General features: G+C 35.2%; 1 protein-coding gene across 2 annotated transcripts in view; it reads left to right on the forward strand.

Moving 5' to 3' along the window:
* Positions 1 to 20780, forward strand: part of LOC149072969 (serine/threonine-protein kinase D3-like) — a 234427-nt gene that overhangs the window by 84808 nt on the left and 128839 nt on the right. For both annotated transcript variants that reach the window (XM_089246375.1, XM_089246376.1), the window contains exons 5-7: positions 1302 to 1462; positions 13957 to 14152; positions 16297 to 16374. In XM_089246375.1, coding sequence (XP_089102501.1) covers positions 1302 to 1462; positions 13957 to 14152; positions 16297 to 16374 — 435 coding nt within the window. The remainder of the gene's footprint in view (positions 1 to 1301; positions 1463 to 13956; positions 14153 to 16296; positions 16375 to 20780) is intronic.

The raw sequence follows: 20780 nt of genomic DNA on the forward strand, positions 1-20780 counted from the left end.
CCCACCAATTCGGAATTCGATAATTTTATAACAGTGTTCACTTAATAATTTCCACCCGGGGCATTTCGGCCCTGTAGTTCCGGTACTTGTATGACGTCAGTAGTCTACATCATTCCTTGGAAAATCACGTGACATGTTGAATGTCGGTGCATCTCCGTTATTTTCTAATGGCATCCATAGTTGTTTAAAGGAGTTTAAAACAATAAATGAAAGAAATAATTTCATTATCGATGATATGATTCCAAAATTAATGAAAAAGATAATTCCAGAATTAATGAAAGAAAAAATTACAGAATTAATGAAAGATAATTCCAAAATTAATGAGAGATAATTCCAAAATTAATGAGAGATAATTCCAGAATTAATGAAAGACAATTTCAGTATTGATAAAAGAGATAATTCCAAAATTAATAAAGCAGTATTTCCAGAATTAATGAAATAATTTTATAATCAATAAAATAATTCAGCATTAATGAAAGAAAGAATTTCAGCATTAGCGAAAGAAACAAATCCAGAATTGATGAAAGCAATTATTCCAAAAGTAATGAAAGAAATAATTCCAGAATTGTTAAAAGAAATAATTCCAGAATTGATGAAAAATTATTCCAGCATTAACGAAAGAAATTTTTTCAGCATTAATGAAATAAATTCAGAATTAATGAAAGAAATAATTTAATCTTTTTCTGTCTTTAGAAGGGTTCTTTTTTTAGTCTTTAAAAGAAAATTAATTGCAATATTTAGAGACTAAACTACGTTTCAATGAGGAAATTGACGGGCACGGACTGTGTTATTCAATGTGTCATATGTTTTGTATGATATATATGTGTATGTGGCCTCTTTTATTCATTACAGATGATGTGAAATAATGTAGGTAGAAATGTAATCTCTGAAAGTTTTAATCGAAATTAAATATGCGCCTATTCATGTGAAAAATATGCGTTTGTAAAAAAAGTCCTTGAATTTTTAAGTTTTACCTTGAAAAGTGCTTGAATAGTTCTTGAATTTTTTTTCGTTGGAAGAGTACGAACCATGATTGATAATAACCATATTTTTTATGAACAGTGTATACTCTTTTTTTATTTCTAGTTTGAGTTGCTTTAATTGCAATTGACATCTATAGTTTTCTATGGGCATATAAATATTTGTGTCAGCCACCTTGTGCGGCAATTTGCCTGTTGGGACCATTACTTTGTATTTGTATAATTTTTAACATTTATACCATTTTTCAGAACATGTGACTTCTGATTAATGTATGACTAACTGCATTTGATCTATATTATATAAAAATTTTGTCTCTTTAGGATGCGGTTTGAACTTTCACAAACGATGTGCTTATAAAATACCAAATAATTGCACTCACACACGACGTAGAAGATCAGCCACTTCATTATATCCTCACAGTCCAACAGAACCTCTGGGTCACACCGCAAGCAGTGCTGCTAGTTTTGCTGATGATACTATGGTTAGTATTGATTTATTGCCATTCTTTGTGACAAAATTCTTGCAAAAACACAGCGAGAGTAAAGTAAAGGTGCTGAAGGTCACCTTCAAGTACAATAATTATACAAAAACAACATAGAAAGGGGAAAACAATATACAGTCAATGCTCATTATAACAACCCTATCATTCCATCAAAAACCAATGTTATATTGAAAGTAAAGGAAAAACATAGGATATATAAACTGAAGAGCCAAAAAACTGGTACAGGCATGCGTATGCAAATAAAGAGATATGGAACCAATCAGAGTACAGTGCTGCGGTCGGCAACGCCTATATAACACAACAAGTGTCTGGCATAGTTGTTAGATCAGTTACTGCTGCTACAATGGCAGGTTATTGAGATTTAAATGAGTTTGAACGTGGTGTTATAGTCGGCGCACGAGAGATGGGACATAGCATCTCCGAGGTAGCAAGAAATTTGGATTTTCATGTACGACCATTTCACGAGTGTACCGTGAATATTGGGAATCCAGTAAAAAATTAAATCTACGACACCGCTGCGGCCGGAAAAAGATCATGCAAGAACGGGACCAACAACGACTGATGAGAATCATTAAACATGACAGACGTGCAACCCTTCCGCAAATTGCTGCAGATTTCAATGCTGGGCCATCAACAAGTGTCAGCGTGCAAACCATTCAACGAAACATCATTGATATATATCTCGTGTACCCTTGATGACTGCATGACACAAAGCTTTACGCCTCACCTGGGCCCGACAACACAGACATTGGACTGTTGAGGACTGGAAACACGTTGCCTGTTCTGACGAGTCTCGGTTCCAATTGCTTCAAGCTGATGGACGTGTACGGGTATGGAGACAACCTCATGAATCCATGGACCCTACATGTCGACAGGGGACTGTTCAAGCTGGTGGAGGCTCTGTGATGGTATGGGGGCGTGTGCAGTTGGCGTGATATGGGACCCCTGATACGTCTAGATACGACTCTGACAGGTGACAGGTAGGTAAGCATCCTGTCTGATCACCTGCACCCATTCATGTCCGTTGTGCATTCCGACGGACTTGGACAATTTCAGCAGGACAATGCGACACCCCACACGTCCAGAATTGCTACAAAGTGGCTCCAGGAACTCTCTTCTGACTTTAGACACTTCCGCTGGCCACCTAAATCCCCAGACATGAACATTATTGAACATATCTGGGATGCCTTGCAACGTGCTGTTCAGAAGAGATCTCCACCCCCTCTTACTCCTACGGATTTATGGACAGCCCTGCAGGATTCATGGTGTCAATTACCTCCAGCACTACTTCAGACATTAGTCGAGTCCATGCCACGTCGTGTTGCGGCACTTCTGCGTGCTCGCGGGGGCCCTACACGATATTAGGCAGGTGTACCAGTTTTTTTGGCTCTTCAGTGTAATACAAATGCATACTGCATTATTTATATAACTTTAGAAAAACATGCATACATGAATTTTTGAATCCATATACAATTCATATAACAGTGAGAGAAAATTAAATGAATGTAGAGGTCTTCGACTATGAATGTTTGGTCTACAACCCCTACAGGGGCCCTACACGATATTAGGCAGGTGTACCAGTTTTTTTGGCTCTTCAGTGTATATATAGTCATTATATGAAAACATTTGGGACTTATATTATAGGTTCTTATAGTGGAATGGTTGCTATTACATGGGGTTATAATGAGTTTAAATGGTCTTTATAATGAGCATGGTCAGTATTTGTATTTTTGGGTGTGTCACTAATTCCCTGTTGCCAATGCATAGTTTCGAAATTCATACTTGGTCAAGTAGACAAACAGTAAAAACAATAAAAATTAGTAAAGCTATTGCCAAGAAGTTTATTTGTTACCAATAAATTTATTTCTTACCACTGGATGGAACTAGTCTACCGGTTTAGGAATTCTCATTGATGAGCAGCCTAGGTCTCATCATGTTCTCCTAAAGTCATTCTTATACTTTTCCATGTCTTAGTTTATCCTGGCTCAGAGTGTGACATACAGTTTTGTATGTCAGAAAACAAATATCACTCATGGTTCGTATGGTCCTTGAAAAGTCCTTGAAAAAGAAATTTTTTTAAAGAATTCTGCGAGAGTCCTTGAAAAAAAAAACGAGTGTTTTCCGAAATAGTTTTAGCCATTTTTTTTTACTCCATAAGTGACGTCTTTAAAACAAAGTGCAAAGCACCGGAAAAAACGGAAAAAGCCTTAGCAGCCAATAACCCTGGATAACTGGATTTAAAGCACGTTTTTTTCCCATTATTCTTAAGCCAGGTTTTCCTAGGAGCAGGTTTTCTGTGCCGAGTGCAAAAGTGGATCGCCCAGCGTGACACGCCGTCCACTCACCAGTAATAAGAAAACAGGTTTGACTGTTTTCCTAGAGAGTACAACAAGCCTCACAGTAGTGTTTTACGTTGGGCGTGATTGGCCGACTGCTTCTGGAGGAGTCAAATGCGTTGTGTACCACGCGTTTCACCGATCTTCTCTTAATTTTTGTTGTTTTCTTTCACTTCATCAAGCTCGATGTTTCTCTTTAAACCAGAGCATGTAAACGACAGAGTAGCTGATGCCAGGGCTGTGAGCTGATGCACCATGCTAAGAAAACACAAATGCTTAGTGTGATTATGTAACACGTTTCTGCCGATGCGAAATGATCCAGTTCACTTCATGCTGAGCCAAAAACCTATGTTTTTTCCCTTTTTATTCTCTGTGCACGTGGAACTGCTCGGCCTGAGACAATATTTAAATCGCCGGCGGCGTACTCTCACCCTCACGGGAGCTCGGCTTTATATTGTAGGCTGGTTTTTTTCCACATGTATGTCAGGATTGTTTTTTTTTTCTCCGAGATTGCTGGTTGTTATTTGTCGGCCGTTTTATTTATTTATTATTTTTATGATCGTAAATGATCTTGTTTCTTTCCTTGCAACTTTTGTGGAATAAAAGCTAGAGTTCAAAATGAACTTCCGATCGTTGTTTTTTTCTTCAACTCAGTCGGCACGCTCTGGCCCCCAACAACCCACTTCTAGGAAAACCCGGCTTTATGGTAGCATGTATCCTGTGATCGTATGTAGACGTATTTGGAGTCGTTGGAAGTCATTAAACTTTTGTAGTAGGTATTTTTTGTGGAGGACTTGAGAAATCAATATCTTAAAAAGAAAGTTTCATTATTTTTGCCAAAATAATTTCAGCCTTTCTGTCTGCAAGTGAGCGAATCTACCTCTGATTAGTGTCAACAAAATATTGATTTTTTTTTAAAATTTAGGAGTGATGTGAAGCAAAAAAATGAGTGGCAAGTGTATGTACTTTTAAATGTGGCTGAAAAATCCCTGCTATCAAGATTGGTTGCTGAGTGTGATAGATAAAAATGCCGCCAAATGCAAGCTGTGCTTCAAAATCACCAATATCGCTTCAATGAGTGAATCGGTGCTGAAATCCATTGAGCTTATATTACTGGAGGGAGTATGTGATGCAGGGCCATAACTAGGATTTTTGTATTGTCTTGCTGCCCCCACCAATTCGGAAATCAATAATTTTATAACGGTGTGCACCTAAAAATTGCCACCCTGGGCAGTTGCCCCCGCCCTCTAGTCCCGGCACTGGTATGATGTCAGCGGTCTACATCATTTCTTGGAAGATCACGTGATGCGTTGAATGTTGGCGCAATTTCTGTCATTTTTAATGGCATCCATAGTCGTTTAAAGGAGTTAAAAACAATAAATGAAAGAAATCATTTCATTATTGATGATATGATTCCAAATTTAATGAAAAAGATAATTCCAGAATTAATGAAAGAGGTAATTTCAGCATTGATGAAAGTAATAATTCCAAAATTAATAAAGCAATAATTCCAAAATTAATAAAGCAATAATTCCAAAATTAATAAAGCAATAATTCCAAAATTAATAAAGCAATAATTCCAAAATTAATGAAAGAGATTATTCCAGAATAAATGAAAGATAATTTCAGAATCAATAAAATAATTCAGCATTAATAAAAGAAAGAATTTTAGCATTAGCGAAAGAAACAAATCTAGAATTGATGAAAGCAATTATTCCAGAAGTAATGAAAGAAATAATTCTAGAATTAATAAAACAGATAATTCTGGAATTAATGAAAGAAATAATTCCAGAATTTATGAAAGAAATAATTCCAGAATTTATGAAAGAAATAATTCCAGAATTTATGAAAGAAATAATTCCAGAATTTATGAAAGAAATAATTCCAGAATTTATGAAAGAAATAATTCCAGAATTGATGAAAGAAATTATTCCAGCATTAACAAAAGAAATTTTTCAGCATTAACAAAAGAAATTTTTCAGCATTAACAAAAGAAATTTTTTCAGCATTAATGAAATATATTCAGAATTAATGAAAGAAATAATTTAATCTTTTTCTGTCTTTAGAAGAGTTCTTTTTTTTTTAGTTTTAAAAGAAAATTAACTGCAATATTTAGAGACTAAACTGTATGTTTCAATGAGGAAATTGACAGGCCCGAACTGTGTTATTCAATGCGTCATATGTTTTCCTTGCATTTTGTTGTTGCTGCTGTCACTGCAGCTCCATGCTCCCTCCAGTAATAAAAGCTTGATGCTGAAATCCTGTATGAAAAGTGAAAAGTATTGCTATTTGATGAAAATCTGGCTTCGTCTTCGAATCTATTGCTCAAGAAACTTCCTGCCGTGAATGATTCCATCAAGCCTGAAAGTGACACTGTTTAAAACAAAATAAATGTTTCATTGGAGGTCATTCATTGAAAAATGAAGTTGTGAATGTAGAAATTATATGGACACTACAACGTATAAAAAAACCATCATTCGTACAAATCACTATAAACAACCTGGAGGGAGCTGTAGATAATATGCAGTGGCCTATAAATCATTCTGAGAAATGTATTAGAGCATGAATTATTATAAATACTCTGTGTTTCTAGTTTATAATTCTTGAATTATCAGCAAGAAATTAGAGTAATTTGTACTTTTGATTTGTTTGTAGTGGAAACATTTTCCATGGGAGAAATTTGTCATAAAGCTCAGTGATTTCTTAATGATTCACACAGTGGGTTTTTTTTCTATGATAAAAACATGTACCTTGTTTGTCTGAAATTTTTTTTTTAAATATTTCAATGTTGATGTGAAAATTTGAAGATACATAAGTATGCAATGATATACATTATGGATGATGTGAAATAAAGTATGTAGAAATGTAATCTCTGAAAGTTTCAATCAAAATTAAAAATGCGCCTATTATTCATGTGAAAAATATGCTATTGTAAAAAGAGTCCTTGAATTAATTTTTACCTTGAAAAGTGCTTGAATAGTCCTTGAATTTTTGTTTCGTTGGAAGAGTATGAACAATGTCACAACTATCAAAGTGTTTCAACACAAAAAGAGATTGCTTCACGAAACATATTAAAAATATTATCAATTCAAGCATTTAATTTTAAACTAATCATGAAAGTGAAAATACGAGTTCATATCAGTTTGTCATCTGGCACGTCTTACATTTACAGTTAGCTGAAAGATTTTTTCTGAACAAGATAATTTTTTCTGCCCCATCAAGCAGCTGCACACATCTAACACAACATGATGCAAATTTAGGAAGCACACTAAAATTATGAACAGACATGTAGAAAAGTTTACAATGCATGAAAATGCATTTTTATAATTGATTCTGGGTTTTCATTTGAAACCCTGAGCTACTAATTGAGATGTATATCAGCTAGTGTTATTTTATCTTTTTTTTAGATTTAAAAACCCATTTTGATCCACTTTGACAACAGAGATTTGATGCCTATTGGAATCACATTGCTAAATAGTAATTCTTTGTTTGCATTATATCAGAGCTTGACAAACTGCAAAAAAATTTAGGTGACAGAACAATTTTTCTCTCCCCAGTACAGCCCAACCCACATGGGCAGACCTCGCAGCGCTCCTATTTTTCCTACTTTTCCCATTTTTTAGAAATGTCCTCCTATTTTCCTACTTTCATCGCAGTTGCCCTATTTTATTCAAATTCTCTCCTACTATTCCTATTTTATCCCTTCCTTCCTTTTATTTACGGCCAATATCTCACTACGAAAATTCCGAGAAATCGCAAAATTTCACTGCTTTGCTTTCCGTCCCTTTTTGACGTGCTTTATTCACAACTCGCTACTGAAAAAGAGAGGGAAAAAATACATTTTTTTTTCAGTTCCACGGGAGTAGGGGATGACGATAACTGTATTTTCGCCCCCGCGCCGTACAGCGAATCTGTTTGAGATATCGGTTGCCGTAAATATCGGTTGGCCAATCACGCCCGACGTAAAGCGTTGTCGTGAGCCGTATTGCGCTCTGTAGGAAACAGTGCTTTTCTTATTGGTGAGTGGACGGCGTTTCGCTTTGGGTGATTCACGTTGCGCGCGGCATAGAAAACCCAGCTTTACGGGACAGAGCCCGAGCCCCATCTGGCTTTACGGGGGGGGGGGGGGGCAATTAGCTTTTTTTTATAACCCTTTTTTTTTTAACCTTTAGAAATAACTTTCGGGTTTCTTTATCTTCGGAGTAAGTATTACGTCAGCATCGATGGTGGGGGAGGGGGGGGGGGGAGGTGTTGCGATTTGATGACGGAGAGGGGTGTTAGGATGATGTTTACTTCAGCACCCACCCTTTATACAAATATGAAATATTCTTAATGGCATCTTAATCGGTGCGCCAAAAACGAATAAAACTTTTCGCTAGTTTGTGGGCACCTGAACTAACATTCTCCCTATTGAGTCTTCTACAGAGCCACTTTAGTGATCTCTAAATACTTAGCGGATCCAAGTGCTCTGGTTCTGTGCCGCGCGTCATACAAGTGATCCGTGATTATGCCGCGGATCACTTAAGTAATTTGGGAATGGGTCGCGGATAACTTGAGTGTTATAGAACAGCACTTGTGAACGTGTCAGTGCTCTAAAACTGTGCCACATGTCACTCAACGGATCTATAAATGTGCCACGGATCGTTTAAATGGTCTGGAATTATGTCACAGGTCACTTAAGCGATCTGTGAATGTGCCCCTTGGTTCATTTTTACAAAGTTAGGTTTGAAAGGGACAGGCCACATTTAGGCCGCACGGGTCAAGTGTTACCTACGGGCTTAGAGGTAGGGTCGCAATGAATTTCTTAAAAAATTTGAGTTCTTGGCCTTCAAATAACATTGAAATTAACTGAAATTCATTGTAATAAGATATTTTCTTTCGAAATTTTAATTATTAAAAAAAATATTTCTTGATTAAAAAATATATTTTTGATCGTTTGGGGGGGGGGAGACCACGAGCCCCATGTACATCTCTGATCCACTCAATATGCGTTAGGAGCTGGGGGCAGAGCGCTGACGAAATTTTGCTGAAAGGGGGAGGATCAGAGTTTTGCTGACTTTTTCTAACAAGGGGAGAAGGGGTCAAAAATCGCTAAAAATTTGCTGACGTAATGCTTGAACGGCCCCTTTTTTTTAAGCATGTGCTCAACTCATGGCCTAAATATGGCGTGCCTCCAGTGGCCTCGGTACAGATCACTCAAGTGGCCCGTGGCACATTTCCAGATTACTTGAGTGACCCGCGGCACATTTACAGATTGCAAATAATCTGCGCGTTGTTCTAGATCACTTAATTAAGTGGCCCACGACACGTTTTCAAATCAATGAAGTGGCCCCCACACTGTTCACAAAAGGTGGAGTTAAGTTGTAATGTGCCGCGGGCCGCTTGAGTTATTTAGAAATGTGCCACAAGTCACTTGGATGATCTGAAAGTGTGCAGCGGGCCACTTAAGTGGTCTAAAAATGTGTCAAGAGTGGCACTAAAATAATCTATAAAGAATGCATCGAGCCACTTAAAGTGTTAATGTATTGCAGACCATTAGGTGATATGTGTGCTGCGAGCCACTCAAATGATCTCGAAGCGTGCCGAGGGCCACTCAAATGATATGTAAATGTGTCTCCAGACACTTACAGTAATCTGCAACTGAACTACAAGCTACTTAAGTGAACTGGGGGTTTGCAGCGTGTCGCTCAAGTGATTTGGAAATGTGCTTGGGGTCACTTAGGTGATCTGTATATATGCCGTTGGCAGCGTAAATGATCTGGAAATGTGCCGCTGGCCACTGAAGTAATCTGGAAATGAGTCCTACTTAAATGATTTGATGTCGTTCGTGAGCCACTTGTGTGGTTTTGTTATTCATAATGGGCCACATAAGATAACTCCGAGGTGCCATTGGTTAGCATGTCTGTTTTAAGGCATAACTAGGTTCATGTGTATGCTATTGACAACTGCCATTGTCTATGAAAAAGAAATAATAATTCATGAACATAATATGCAGGCTATTCTAATCGTTGTATCCTTCGGGTGTAATGTAACTCCAGGAGGTGTGTGTGTGTGTGTTACATCAGCGGTGCTCAACATTCAGTAGAGTATTGGCCATTTCATTGATTTCGAAATGATCTGTAAATATTCAGCGACATATTTACTGATCAAGGAATGTGCCGCGGGTCACTTGAATGACGTGTAAACGTTCCGCGGGTAGTTGAGTGGTCTGGAGCTATGCTGTGAGTCACTTAAATGATCTAGGAATGTGCCACAGGTTATTTAAGTGAAGTGGAACAGCAGCTGGGGTAACTTGGGTAATCTGGAACTGTGCTGCGGTGATCTGCGAATGTGATGCGAGCCACTTGAATGACATGAATCTGTGCTGCAGGGTCTCTTGAACGATATGGAAGTGTCGCTTGGTTCATTTTTACAAAATAAGATGTGAAGTTGTGAGCCACAACAGATGACTCCGGGCCACATTCGGCCCGTGGACAATGGATTAAGCATGCATGGGTGTAATTTTTATGGCACCTAGACAGGTTTTTTTTCTTTCTTCGAAAAGAAGGGGGGGAGGGGATGGATCACGATCAATAATTGGACTTTTCAAGTAACAGTAGCAATTTGATTAATTTCTTTTTAGTTTTGCTATTTACATTGTTTTTGATACCAAATTCTGTGGAAATGAAAGATTTTTTAATTCATTAGAACTTGAGTTTCCTAAAATATCTATAGATAATACTATAATTAAAGTATATAAGGTGTGAATCTTAACGGCACAACATTTTGAAATGCCACGATAATTCGACAATTCCATTTTTTCCCTCCTATTTTTTTCCTATTTTTTGTCAATGGTGTTCCTATTTTTCCTACTTTTTTTTTCAAATTTTCACTTCGAGGCCTGCATGGGTAAAGGGCTAATATCGCAAAAGGGACAGAGCCCGGACCTTGTCTGTTCTGACAAAACAATTTTTCTAGGTACAAAACATTTTTTTCATGAAAAACAGGTCAGAAATAATATATTTTTCACTTTTGCTGGGCATAGAGATTGACTTCAGTATTGATAGATATGTGCATATAAATTCCAGAAACCTTGTATTGCCCTCAAATTTGTTTAGTAATTACACATGAAAAAATTTTAGGTGTGAATACTAATTTCTTAGTTGCCATGGCAACTGGAACTTTACAAGCCCTGCATTATGACTACATTTTTTTACATTGGTTCTTCTGCTCTGTGTAGCATATTTTACTGTTCCTTTTTAATGGTTGTGATATGTTCACCGAATAGGTACTGGCAAATTTTCAATTTTTTTTTAACCTTAGCTAGCGATATATATCACAATTTCCATTCTACCGCTTTTGAATGCAGTACACTGTGACTCCTACTTTTCTCTCTCTCAAATGTTTATGCAACCCTCTCTTGCATATGCTATACAATTCTCATCAAACTCCTCGTAAACAAAATAATTTCACTCCTTACAGATGTTTTTGTATCTTGTTCAAGCATATATACAGGGTGAATCCGACCTATTCTGCCAAACACCAAACAAAAGGGGGGGGGGTGATAGACAAGCCCAAGTAGATCATGAAACAACCTACCAACCCTGTCGTATCTTGAACCATTTTTGATTTATGGTGGGTAATTGATTAAGGGAAAAAATGCTTGATGTCTGAAAAAACCCTGATTTTGATTTGTGAAGTTTTTGAGAGACCTACACGCAAACTAAGCACATATTTAGAAAGTGCAGAAAAAATCCTATAAGGTCACACCAATTTCATTGAAATATCTGGATTTAATGGCGAGCTACAAGTGCTGAAAGATTAGCACTCAAAATCAAATTGTCACCAAAATTTTTAATTGCCAATCTCGCAAACACCCTTCTAGCTACAATAAATCAAATTTGCCAAAACTTGTCCATTCTACCAGCTTTCGAAACAAGCCTAGAATAAACGAAATTGGCCTTCTAGTCCAGGAGAAATTCAGTCATTTGTTGAACGCTGAAATCAGCATTCGCCGAAGTAATTTTAGTAGGTTCTAGCAACAATTTGATTTTTCACTGATCTCTCAGCGCTTGTAGCTCACCATTAAATACGGTTATCCTGTAGATATAGGTAAGTGTCACCTTATAGGGTTTTTTTGTGCAAAATAAAATTGTTGTCAAAATCTGTAACCACAAATTCCTAATTTTTGTCGAATATCTACTTTGATAAATGCTAATTTCAGTAATGTATTGCAAACAAAAGACTAAATTTCTCCTGAACCAGAAAACTGATATGGTTTATTGTAAGCTTTTTCAGAAGCTGGTGGAATGGACAAGTTTTTGTCAGATTTGACCAATTGTAGCTAGAAGGGCGTTTGCTGAATTGATGATTAAAAATTTTGGTGACAATTTGATTTTGAACTTTGCCAATCTTTCAGCACATGTAGCTCACCATTTAAACCAGATATTTTGATGAAATTGATGCCACCTTATAGAATTTTTTCTGCTCTTTCCAAATGTGTGCTTAGTTTGTGTATAGGTCTTTCAGAAACTTCACCAATTCTAGTTTTTTTTCAGACTTGATCAGGGCCGTATTTACACTTTTGCCGACTGTGGGCTATACAAATTTTGCCGCCCCCCCCCCTCCCATTTCATTCTAACTTTTTTATGTGCTAACTTTTAATGTACTTGCATTACTTGAATATACAGAGTGGTTTACTAAACAATATGGTTTAATAATTATATATTATTTACGATAGAAATGATGCATATGGCACGTTTACGAAACATGAATTAAAAAAATATGTTTTTTTCTCACCACCCTCTTTTTATACACCAAAATTCGCAGCGCTGGGCTGTAGCCCGCTTAGCCCCCCTGTAAAAACACTACAATAGATTATCCACCACACGATAACTTGAAAACGGTTTGAGATAAGTCAGGGTGGGTAGGGTGTTTCATGATCCACTTGGGCTCATCTATCACCCACTTTTGTTTGGCAGAATAAGTCAGATTCACCCTGTATATATATATATATATATATTTATTTATTTATTTATTTATTATATATTTTGTCTTCCTCTCCCCATTACACCATATCTGTGAATGTTGCTCACTGTCACTTTTCCATATATTTTTGCAAATGTTTTTACACACCCTTTCCTGCATATATTTTAAAATTCTCACCCAGCTTCTCTTAATACTGTATTTTTCTACAACTTTAGTGCCAGTTGCATCACCTGATCGCTTCTCTGCCTTTTGGCTAAGATCAAAGTGTAGTTGCATCACCTGATATCATCATTTCAAGCTTAGACTATTGTTGATAGGTACATCAGTCCTCCTAATTTATAATGAAATACTGAACACTGTAAATGAAACAGAAGGAATTTATTTTCATTTTTAAACTTTCATTTTTTTGCAATGTTCACTAGCCCATGCATAGTTGCAGTATTACATAAAAATAAAATAATTATATTAATTCCATGACAAAATAATAGAACAACACTTCTGAAGATGACAGGCTTATAAAATTTATGTTACAATCTATTTTTCTGAAATATTTGAGTATGCATATATTAAGACACATAAGAAAATTTGATTTCATTGCCTGTAATGTTTTATCTTTCTCTCAAAATGATAAATTCAGTGTGACATCAAATATTTAAACCTTGATTAACAGTTTCAGGTTATCCAATTAATTATCATAAATTGTCAAAATGTCACAAAGTTGAATAGTCATACATTTAGACTTTGTGTCCTGACAAATGAGCAACCTCCACTGTGAGAGTATTTTTTTGTATTTTTTTGGCTTTTTATGTGTTTCATGCAACAGAAGAAACTTCATACAGTTCCGAAATGCATGTAGCTGCCATTTTTACCAATTTTTAGGTGTATCCATGTTATTTTTCTTCTATTAATACTCTTTCACCCGAAAGGTGAGCTGTTTCTATTGATGAGGTTGTTTGAGTATTTAGTTTGAAATTGAATCATTGCTATGAAAAAGAATATTCTGAAAATTATCAACCAAAAAACTACTCTATCTTGTCATTATTGTAATATATATAAAATGTTTTACCAAATGAAACAACTTTGCTAGTTTCATTCTGAGAAAAAATACATATCATGCTTATGGTTTTTGTTTGAAAACAATTTACATTTAATATAAGTTTGTTTTTTTAGCTTGGTGGTACCTCTCCTAGTCGATCCAGGTCTCCATCACTAAATATGGGACGCCCAGCATGGGTTGAACGAGAGCTTGCTGGTCGTATCCGTGTACCTCATACTTTTGTTGTACATTCATACACCCGACCAACTGTCTGTCAACATTGTAAAAAGCTTTTAAAAGGATTAATTCGGCAAGGCCTTCAGTGTAAAGGTAAGAATTCACAAATCAATTTTATGTTTTTTTTTCTTGCATCAAAGTGCAAGATGAAATAGGTGTTTTATTAAAATTTACCATCGAATACTGATTCAAACCAATTGTTTCGAGTTTTAAGTGATAGTGTTTGGAAAAACAAGAATGATTTTATGTATGCACAGTTAATAATTCCATACACAGCATGTTTCAAAAGTTTAGGAACTGTGTGAAAATTTGATTTTCCAGAGAAAATTACCAAGCATAAGACAAAAATATTTTGAGTTTGAATGAAAAAAAAGAATAAGACTTTGCCATAGTTTAATTGACGTCCTTCAAAGTGCTTTCATATTCCTGGACTATTAAGATAAGATTCATTTCAAAGTGTAAAGTAAAGGTAAATTTATTATTTTTTCTATTTAGATGATAGATGGCGCCATTTCAGAAAAAAAACAAGTGAATTCAGCCTTCTGGGGCCAAATCGGACTTCACTAACTAACACCTTACCCAATTTTGCCACCGCAGCAGTGCTATTATAACATGCATATGGCTATTATAACATGAGTTTAGGAATAAGTTAACTTCATTTTTTTATCCTTGAAAAATTATAAAGAATTTATGATTTGCACTTTATTATGTAGCATTAGCGTACAAGTAATGATATTAACTTGATCCCCTTCATTATTGTTAAATAATGTTGATTGCGCTTATTTTGGTCATCTTTCATTTTTTTTATCATTCAAAAAATATAAATGACAGAATTAATTGTTTGTGTTTGTTTATAATTTGCTAAAAAAAGAAAGAAAAAAGGAAGACTTTAAAATAATTTTTTTCTAGTTCACTGCATCTTTTTCAATCATCGACTGATTCCACTGGTTTTCAAATGTTCGGTAAAAAACATACACAGTATTATGGATTCAATTATAATTGATAAAATGTGTTGATATATCAACATATTTTATCCTATTAAAGCCAAAATTTCATATGAAAAATTATTCATGCAAACTTTTTTCATTTCCATTCAAACAAAATTGCACACTCGACTTTAAATTTTCTCCAAATTTTCATTTGAAGACATTTTACGCTTGAAGAATTCTTTGAATTTGTATTAATATTCATGCACTTATGTATCAATAAATGATTATCAACGATAGTGTCAGGTTTTTATTTATTTAAGGTACTATTGCTTTACAAATCACTAAAGCACAGAAATTATCTAAATGATATCAATTACTGAAATGATTCAAATGTTTTAATTGTAGTAATAATATTAATAGATTAGTAATAATGATGTATTTCAATAATGATATCATTATGCCTCGTGGTTTACAAGATATTGGCAAGAAATTTGGATGATCTCTATTTTGACGAATTGGCGATAAAATGTGGTAACCTTGTCCTAACCTAACTGCACTTTAGAGAAAAGTAAAGAAATTGAAGGAAAAAAAACAAATGAAAGGAAAACAGTATAATACATAAGTACAAATAAGAGAGAGTAAGCAACATACGATGACGTTTTGTCATGGGCTTCTAGGCAATTCTTAATCCTTTTGATGTTCTCCACCTCCCCTCAAAGTTTTTACCTCTATTTATGGGATACCCTGTATACAGCATATATAGTAGAAAAAGAGTGATTACTTCTCTCCTGGACGTATTCTTATTGTTTTTGGATTAAAGAGGGCAGGGAGGAAGCACTTACACATGCTCAAAATTGGGAGAAAGCTTTTTTGAAAAAGATGTGCCATCTCTCTCTAATGCAGATTAGTGAAATGAATTATGCAAGTGAAAAGGTTAACTTTCATGTAATTATTGTTTTCTTGTATTAACAAATATTTGTTAAAAAATGCTTGCTAACTATTTGAAATGGATTCTGAATAGTTGCAATGCAATTTCATTTGTTGGTATTTAACTGTTATATGTTAATGCTTGTTGTCAATTTATCATACATTGTATTTTTTAAAATGAAAATTTATCTATAGGCACTATATCTGTATATCCAAAATTATGTTTTTAAAAATGTAAGAGGGATAGGCCGAGAAATATGGTATGTTTCATTTTTTCATATGCTAACTGCTACAGTTTATTTCACACACAGCCTACTAAGTTGTAATAATAAATGTTGTGACCAGTGCAATAAGCTCTTTTCAATAATTTTATTCCCTTAGATTGCAAATTTAATGTCCACAAGAAATGCATGGATCGTGTTCCTATGGACTGTACTGGGGAAGCACCAAAAGAATGGGGTAAAGCATTTGAAAATCAAATATTTCATTTTTTTTATGTGTGTTATGATGTGATATTGAATTTCCTTACATTTATAATTTTCTATACTTATTTATTGGTATAATTATGGCTGTTTAGTTTAAAAAAATTTGTTTACTCATTATCAAATAATATTACTGGGTGATCATAAAAAAAAACTTTCACTATTTGGAGACATTTGTAGCATGGATTCAGCAACTGTCCTGATTGGATAAAAATACAGCTCATTTTTTCCTTTTTACTGAAGATATTTATTCCCCTATTTTTAAGCTAGACCAGAGGTTTCCAGTGTTTTAGTGTGAACAAAACCCTTGATGGTTAGGAGTCTGCTTCGTAAACTCAAATAAACATGAATATTTCTATAATATCGATCAGGGCTAGACAAATCACAAGAAAAATCTAGCCACCAAAAAAAAAATTTAACCAGCACTAAAAAAGTAAAAAATTATACTTATTTTGACTTTTTTTATCTGGATATAGTGGCCCTCTTTCATGGTGGCAGATATGTTGCTATAAATGTCAAATATTTTGTGTTGCTCTCAGCCTGCAAGTTAGTAACTACACAAGAAAACTTTTTGGGCACAATTACAATTTTTTTTGTAACTATGATGGCCTGGCGCCTGGGATTTGTCCAACCCTGATATAGATATTTTTATTGCATGACCAATGAAAAAACTTACAGTTTTTATTATTAGGGAACCTCGAAAAAACTTTCACAAAAATCCAGAGTTCATCAGAACACCAGTTGTACCAGTAGCTCAGCAAAAAAACTATAATAAAAACTAAAAATGCTTAAGATAAAGGCATGTGATAGTTATTAGCATGTGAATATTTTTTACTAGAGAAATAAGCATGTAGAAATGCATGTAAACTAAACTATAAATAATAAAAACTGTAATTGAGAAAACATGTTTTGTACAATTAACCTTGTGATGAAATATTTATATGAGTACTTAAGATTACATAAAAAAACTTGGTTGTTGAGATTTAAATTAAATTAAATTAAATTGGTGGTGTTATCCTGATGAAGTAACCTGTGAAAAGGCAAAAGAGGACGGATGGCAAAAATAAGCAATGCAACAAAATTGAAAAGGCCAGATGATGTTAGTGGTAGAACGTTACATCATATTTAATAAAATCTAGAAGATAACAATAAAGGAGGACAGAACAAATTACTTGCATTTCAGATCAAGTGATTTGATGCGATACAAAATTAATGACTCATAAATGTGATTTTTCTATGTAGCTTATACACAAAAATGTAAATGCAAAGTAAATGCATAGTAAAAATTATGCTTTTCATGTTTTTTTTAAGTTGTTTAGCTTATGGGCTGTGCTCACACGGAAAATTATTATACCACAAAAATGCGGGATATACACATAAAAAAAACAGGTAAAACGGTAGCGCTACTGATTTGAATGGAATACCTCATACATTGCGATAACAGGATACTTGGGGGTGACAAAGTTTGTGATAGTTTTCCCGCCATGTTGATGATGAAGATGAATCCGTGGGTGACATCGTTTACCCTGTGCTGGTGAGCAAGCTGGCATACAAGTCATTTACCGTTACTTACAGCGATGAAGATGAAGATGAGACACTGGACATCTACAACTTGCTTCAACTGAAAGATGAGCAGTTCACAAAATATTGCTAACAGTCGTGAATTTATAACATCACTATTGTACGATGCGGTGAAGATGGATATGTGATGCATTGATTCAAATTCTAGAATCACATACTAGTAACAAAAAAGAACTTTGGAAAAAAAAATGGACTTTGAGAAACACGAATGAGTCTTTTTTGTTCAGGATCATGTGTTGAAGTGTACTTTTGCGTGGTACATGGCCGGGCTCAGTAATTTCACAAATTGGTGGTGATGATCTTGCCAAGCTGGCTGGATTGAGTGTCCTTTCTTGTTGCAGCGGTCATTCTAACTGGTGAAATCTGGTGGTCGCGTAATTGCTGAAGATTTGAGCACAAGAGACCATTGTGAAGAATGAATTTTTGCTGACAAACAGTCCAGCGTTCTTTGTAGCGAACACACACACATTCTTGGGGAGCAGTGGATTTAGGGTTGAGTACTAAAAAATATGTAAAAAATTCAAATTCATGTTTGACATGAAACCCCGCCAAAAAAAAATAAATTGTGAACACACAGTCATTGCATATACAAATAAAAACATTACAGGTTAGCAGAGTCAAAAAAACCTAAATAGCAGAGCCAAAATTAAAGTTAAGGGTAATACATATGATTATGCTATTATGCCGTGAAATATGTGTGTGTGTGTGATTGATCAACAAATAATTCTACGCCACAATATAAAAATATTGCACATCTTTGTGAAGTACCCTGTACTTCAATCACTATGTCAAAAGCATATTGACATGTCGTTATACATTCATGATATCTGAGTATGACCAGTGATTATACAATATGAAACAAAGACCACTGTGTGAATATTCTTTTTGCACACCCTGTACATTGCAGATTGTTTTGTCGAGTATTTACCATTTTCTCTGGTTATGTATTGGAAATTACGATACTTTCACAGCTATCTGCCGGCAGACAGCAGTCTATAGGGTGTAAATTCGCCTTGTTCTTTCTTACAAGATTGCAAATGCACATTTCTTGAAGAGTCGTAAAGGATTTGGAATGCCTGTTCAAAGTGTGAAACATTTTCAGAGATCATTCAGAAAATAAAAAAACAGGTGAATCTGTAAAAACTCTACCTTGAATATCCAGTTTTATCATCTATCAGTGACCATTTCGCATTGCGAAAATCATGGGTGTGTGCACAGAATCAGCTTTTGGAGGGGCAGAAGGATTTCTTCCATAGAAATTGTGGGTCCCTAATGCTCAAAAAGAATTAACATAGCATAAGACTGTATTTTATATATATCCAATATTTTAATTTTCTACAAAAATATTTTTCATTTTCTTAGTGCGGGAGCCTCAGGCCTCCATACCCCAGATTTCGCATTTGGTTAAAATCTGTGTTTGGAACCCTTAACTGCACAGTAGTAATTGGCCAAAAATATGATTTTTTAAGGTTTTACAATTTTGAGTTGGCTATTCTTTTGAAAAAAGCTCGGGTTGCCACGACAATCACACAAACCTACAACACAAATATGTATACATTAAATTTCAAATCCATGCATTACCAATTTGGAGAATAGATGCAGGGCAACTAGGGGGAAAAGCAGGCGGGTCTAGTGCCCCCTCCTGGGCTCTGGACTAGAGGAGGTGCTGAATTCACCCTTTATAACTGCTTCTTCTATATTACACGGGGTACTAAAAAGTGTGCTTGCCCTGTTTGAGAAAGTATCTAGTTGCGGCTCTAGATAGATGGCACCGCCTACTAAACACAAAACACGCTAAATGCTGGGCACACACAAACACACTTAAGTTTCACCAACACAAATCTGACATATCTCCAATATTCAGGTGTGAAAATATGTGGCAGTTAAACGGGAACAGATCAGAATGGTGGATCATCAGAGAGGGAAAATAAAATAATTCTACCAGGAAATCGCTTCGCAAGGATTTATATGAAATCCTTGTTCCTATATGAATAGGGAATCGGAAGATAAGTGTCTGAGAGAGTGTGTACTGAGAGGGAGAAAGAATCTCATTTGCTTTAAATTTAAACCAGAAGATATTATTGAAAGAGCTAAGGTTTTTTTAAAGAAATGAAAAATCAATCAGAAGGGAATTTATAGATTGATTTATTAGTAAATATGTAAATGTGTGCCTCTAACTTTTAATTACAGTGGATCCTGCGTATAATGATCTTCAATAACATTTCATAAAAAATGTAAGGAGGAAAACACTTCAAACGAGAAATCTTAATAAAAATTGCTTAGAGTTGGTACCATGAAAATCAGTTGTACGAATTGGAAAAACGTTCTAAATGGGAACGTTATAAGCGCGATCAACTGTATATTTGGTTTAGATTTGTTATATGTGCTACATTCCATATGTTAAATTCTCAGTGTTAATGGGCTTCTTTGCAAGCTTTTCCCACTAGTAGACAATGAAAGTAAATGAACCTTTGCATAGAACATATTTGTATAAATGAATTATTTATTTCATTCACAGATAGATAGCATTTAGATACCTCCTCCTCCTACCCAGAACATGGCCCACTGCTCTGTCTCAAGGAAGAGATATAAGCAGGTGATCAAAGACCTGGGGAATGCTGAAAAAAAATTCCTAGAGATACCAGTGAATTATGGGGGAAAAGAGGGGCATAAGTTTTTCAAGGTAACTTTTTTTGAGAGGGACTCACTTTCACTCAAAAATATTTTTTGAATGACCTGGGTCCCGGGACCCAGATAAATTAGAGTACAGCAGCATCTCTGGGTGTAGGTAGCATGTACAGT

Source organism: Pholcus phalangioides, unplaced genomic scaffold (assembly GCF_987345545.1).
Source record: "Pholcus phalangioides strain wild (caught in Gottingen) unplaced genomic scaffold, Ppha-v1.0 ptg000017l_1, whole genome shotgun sequence".
Classification (NCBI taxonomy): domain Eukaryota; kingdom Metazoa; phylum Arthropoda; class Arachnida; order Araneae; family Pholcidae; genus Pholcus; species Pholcus phalangioides.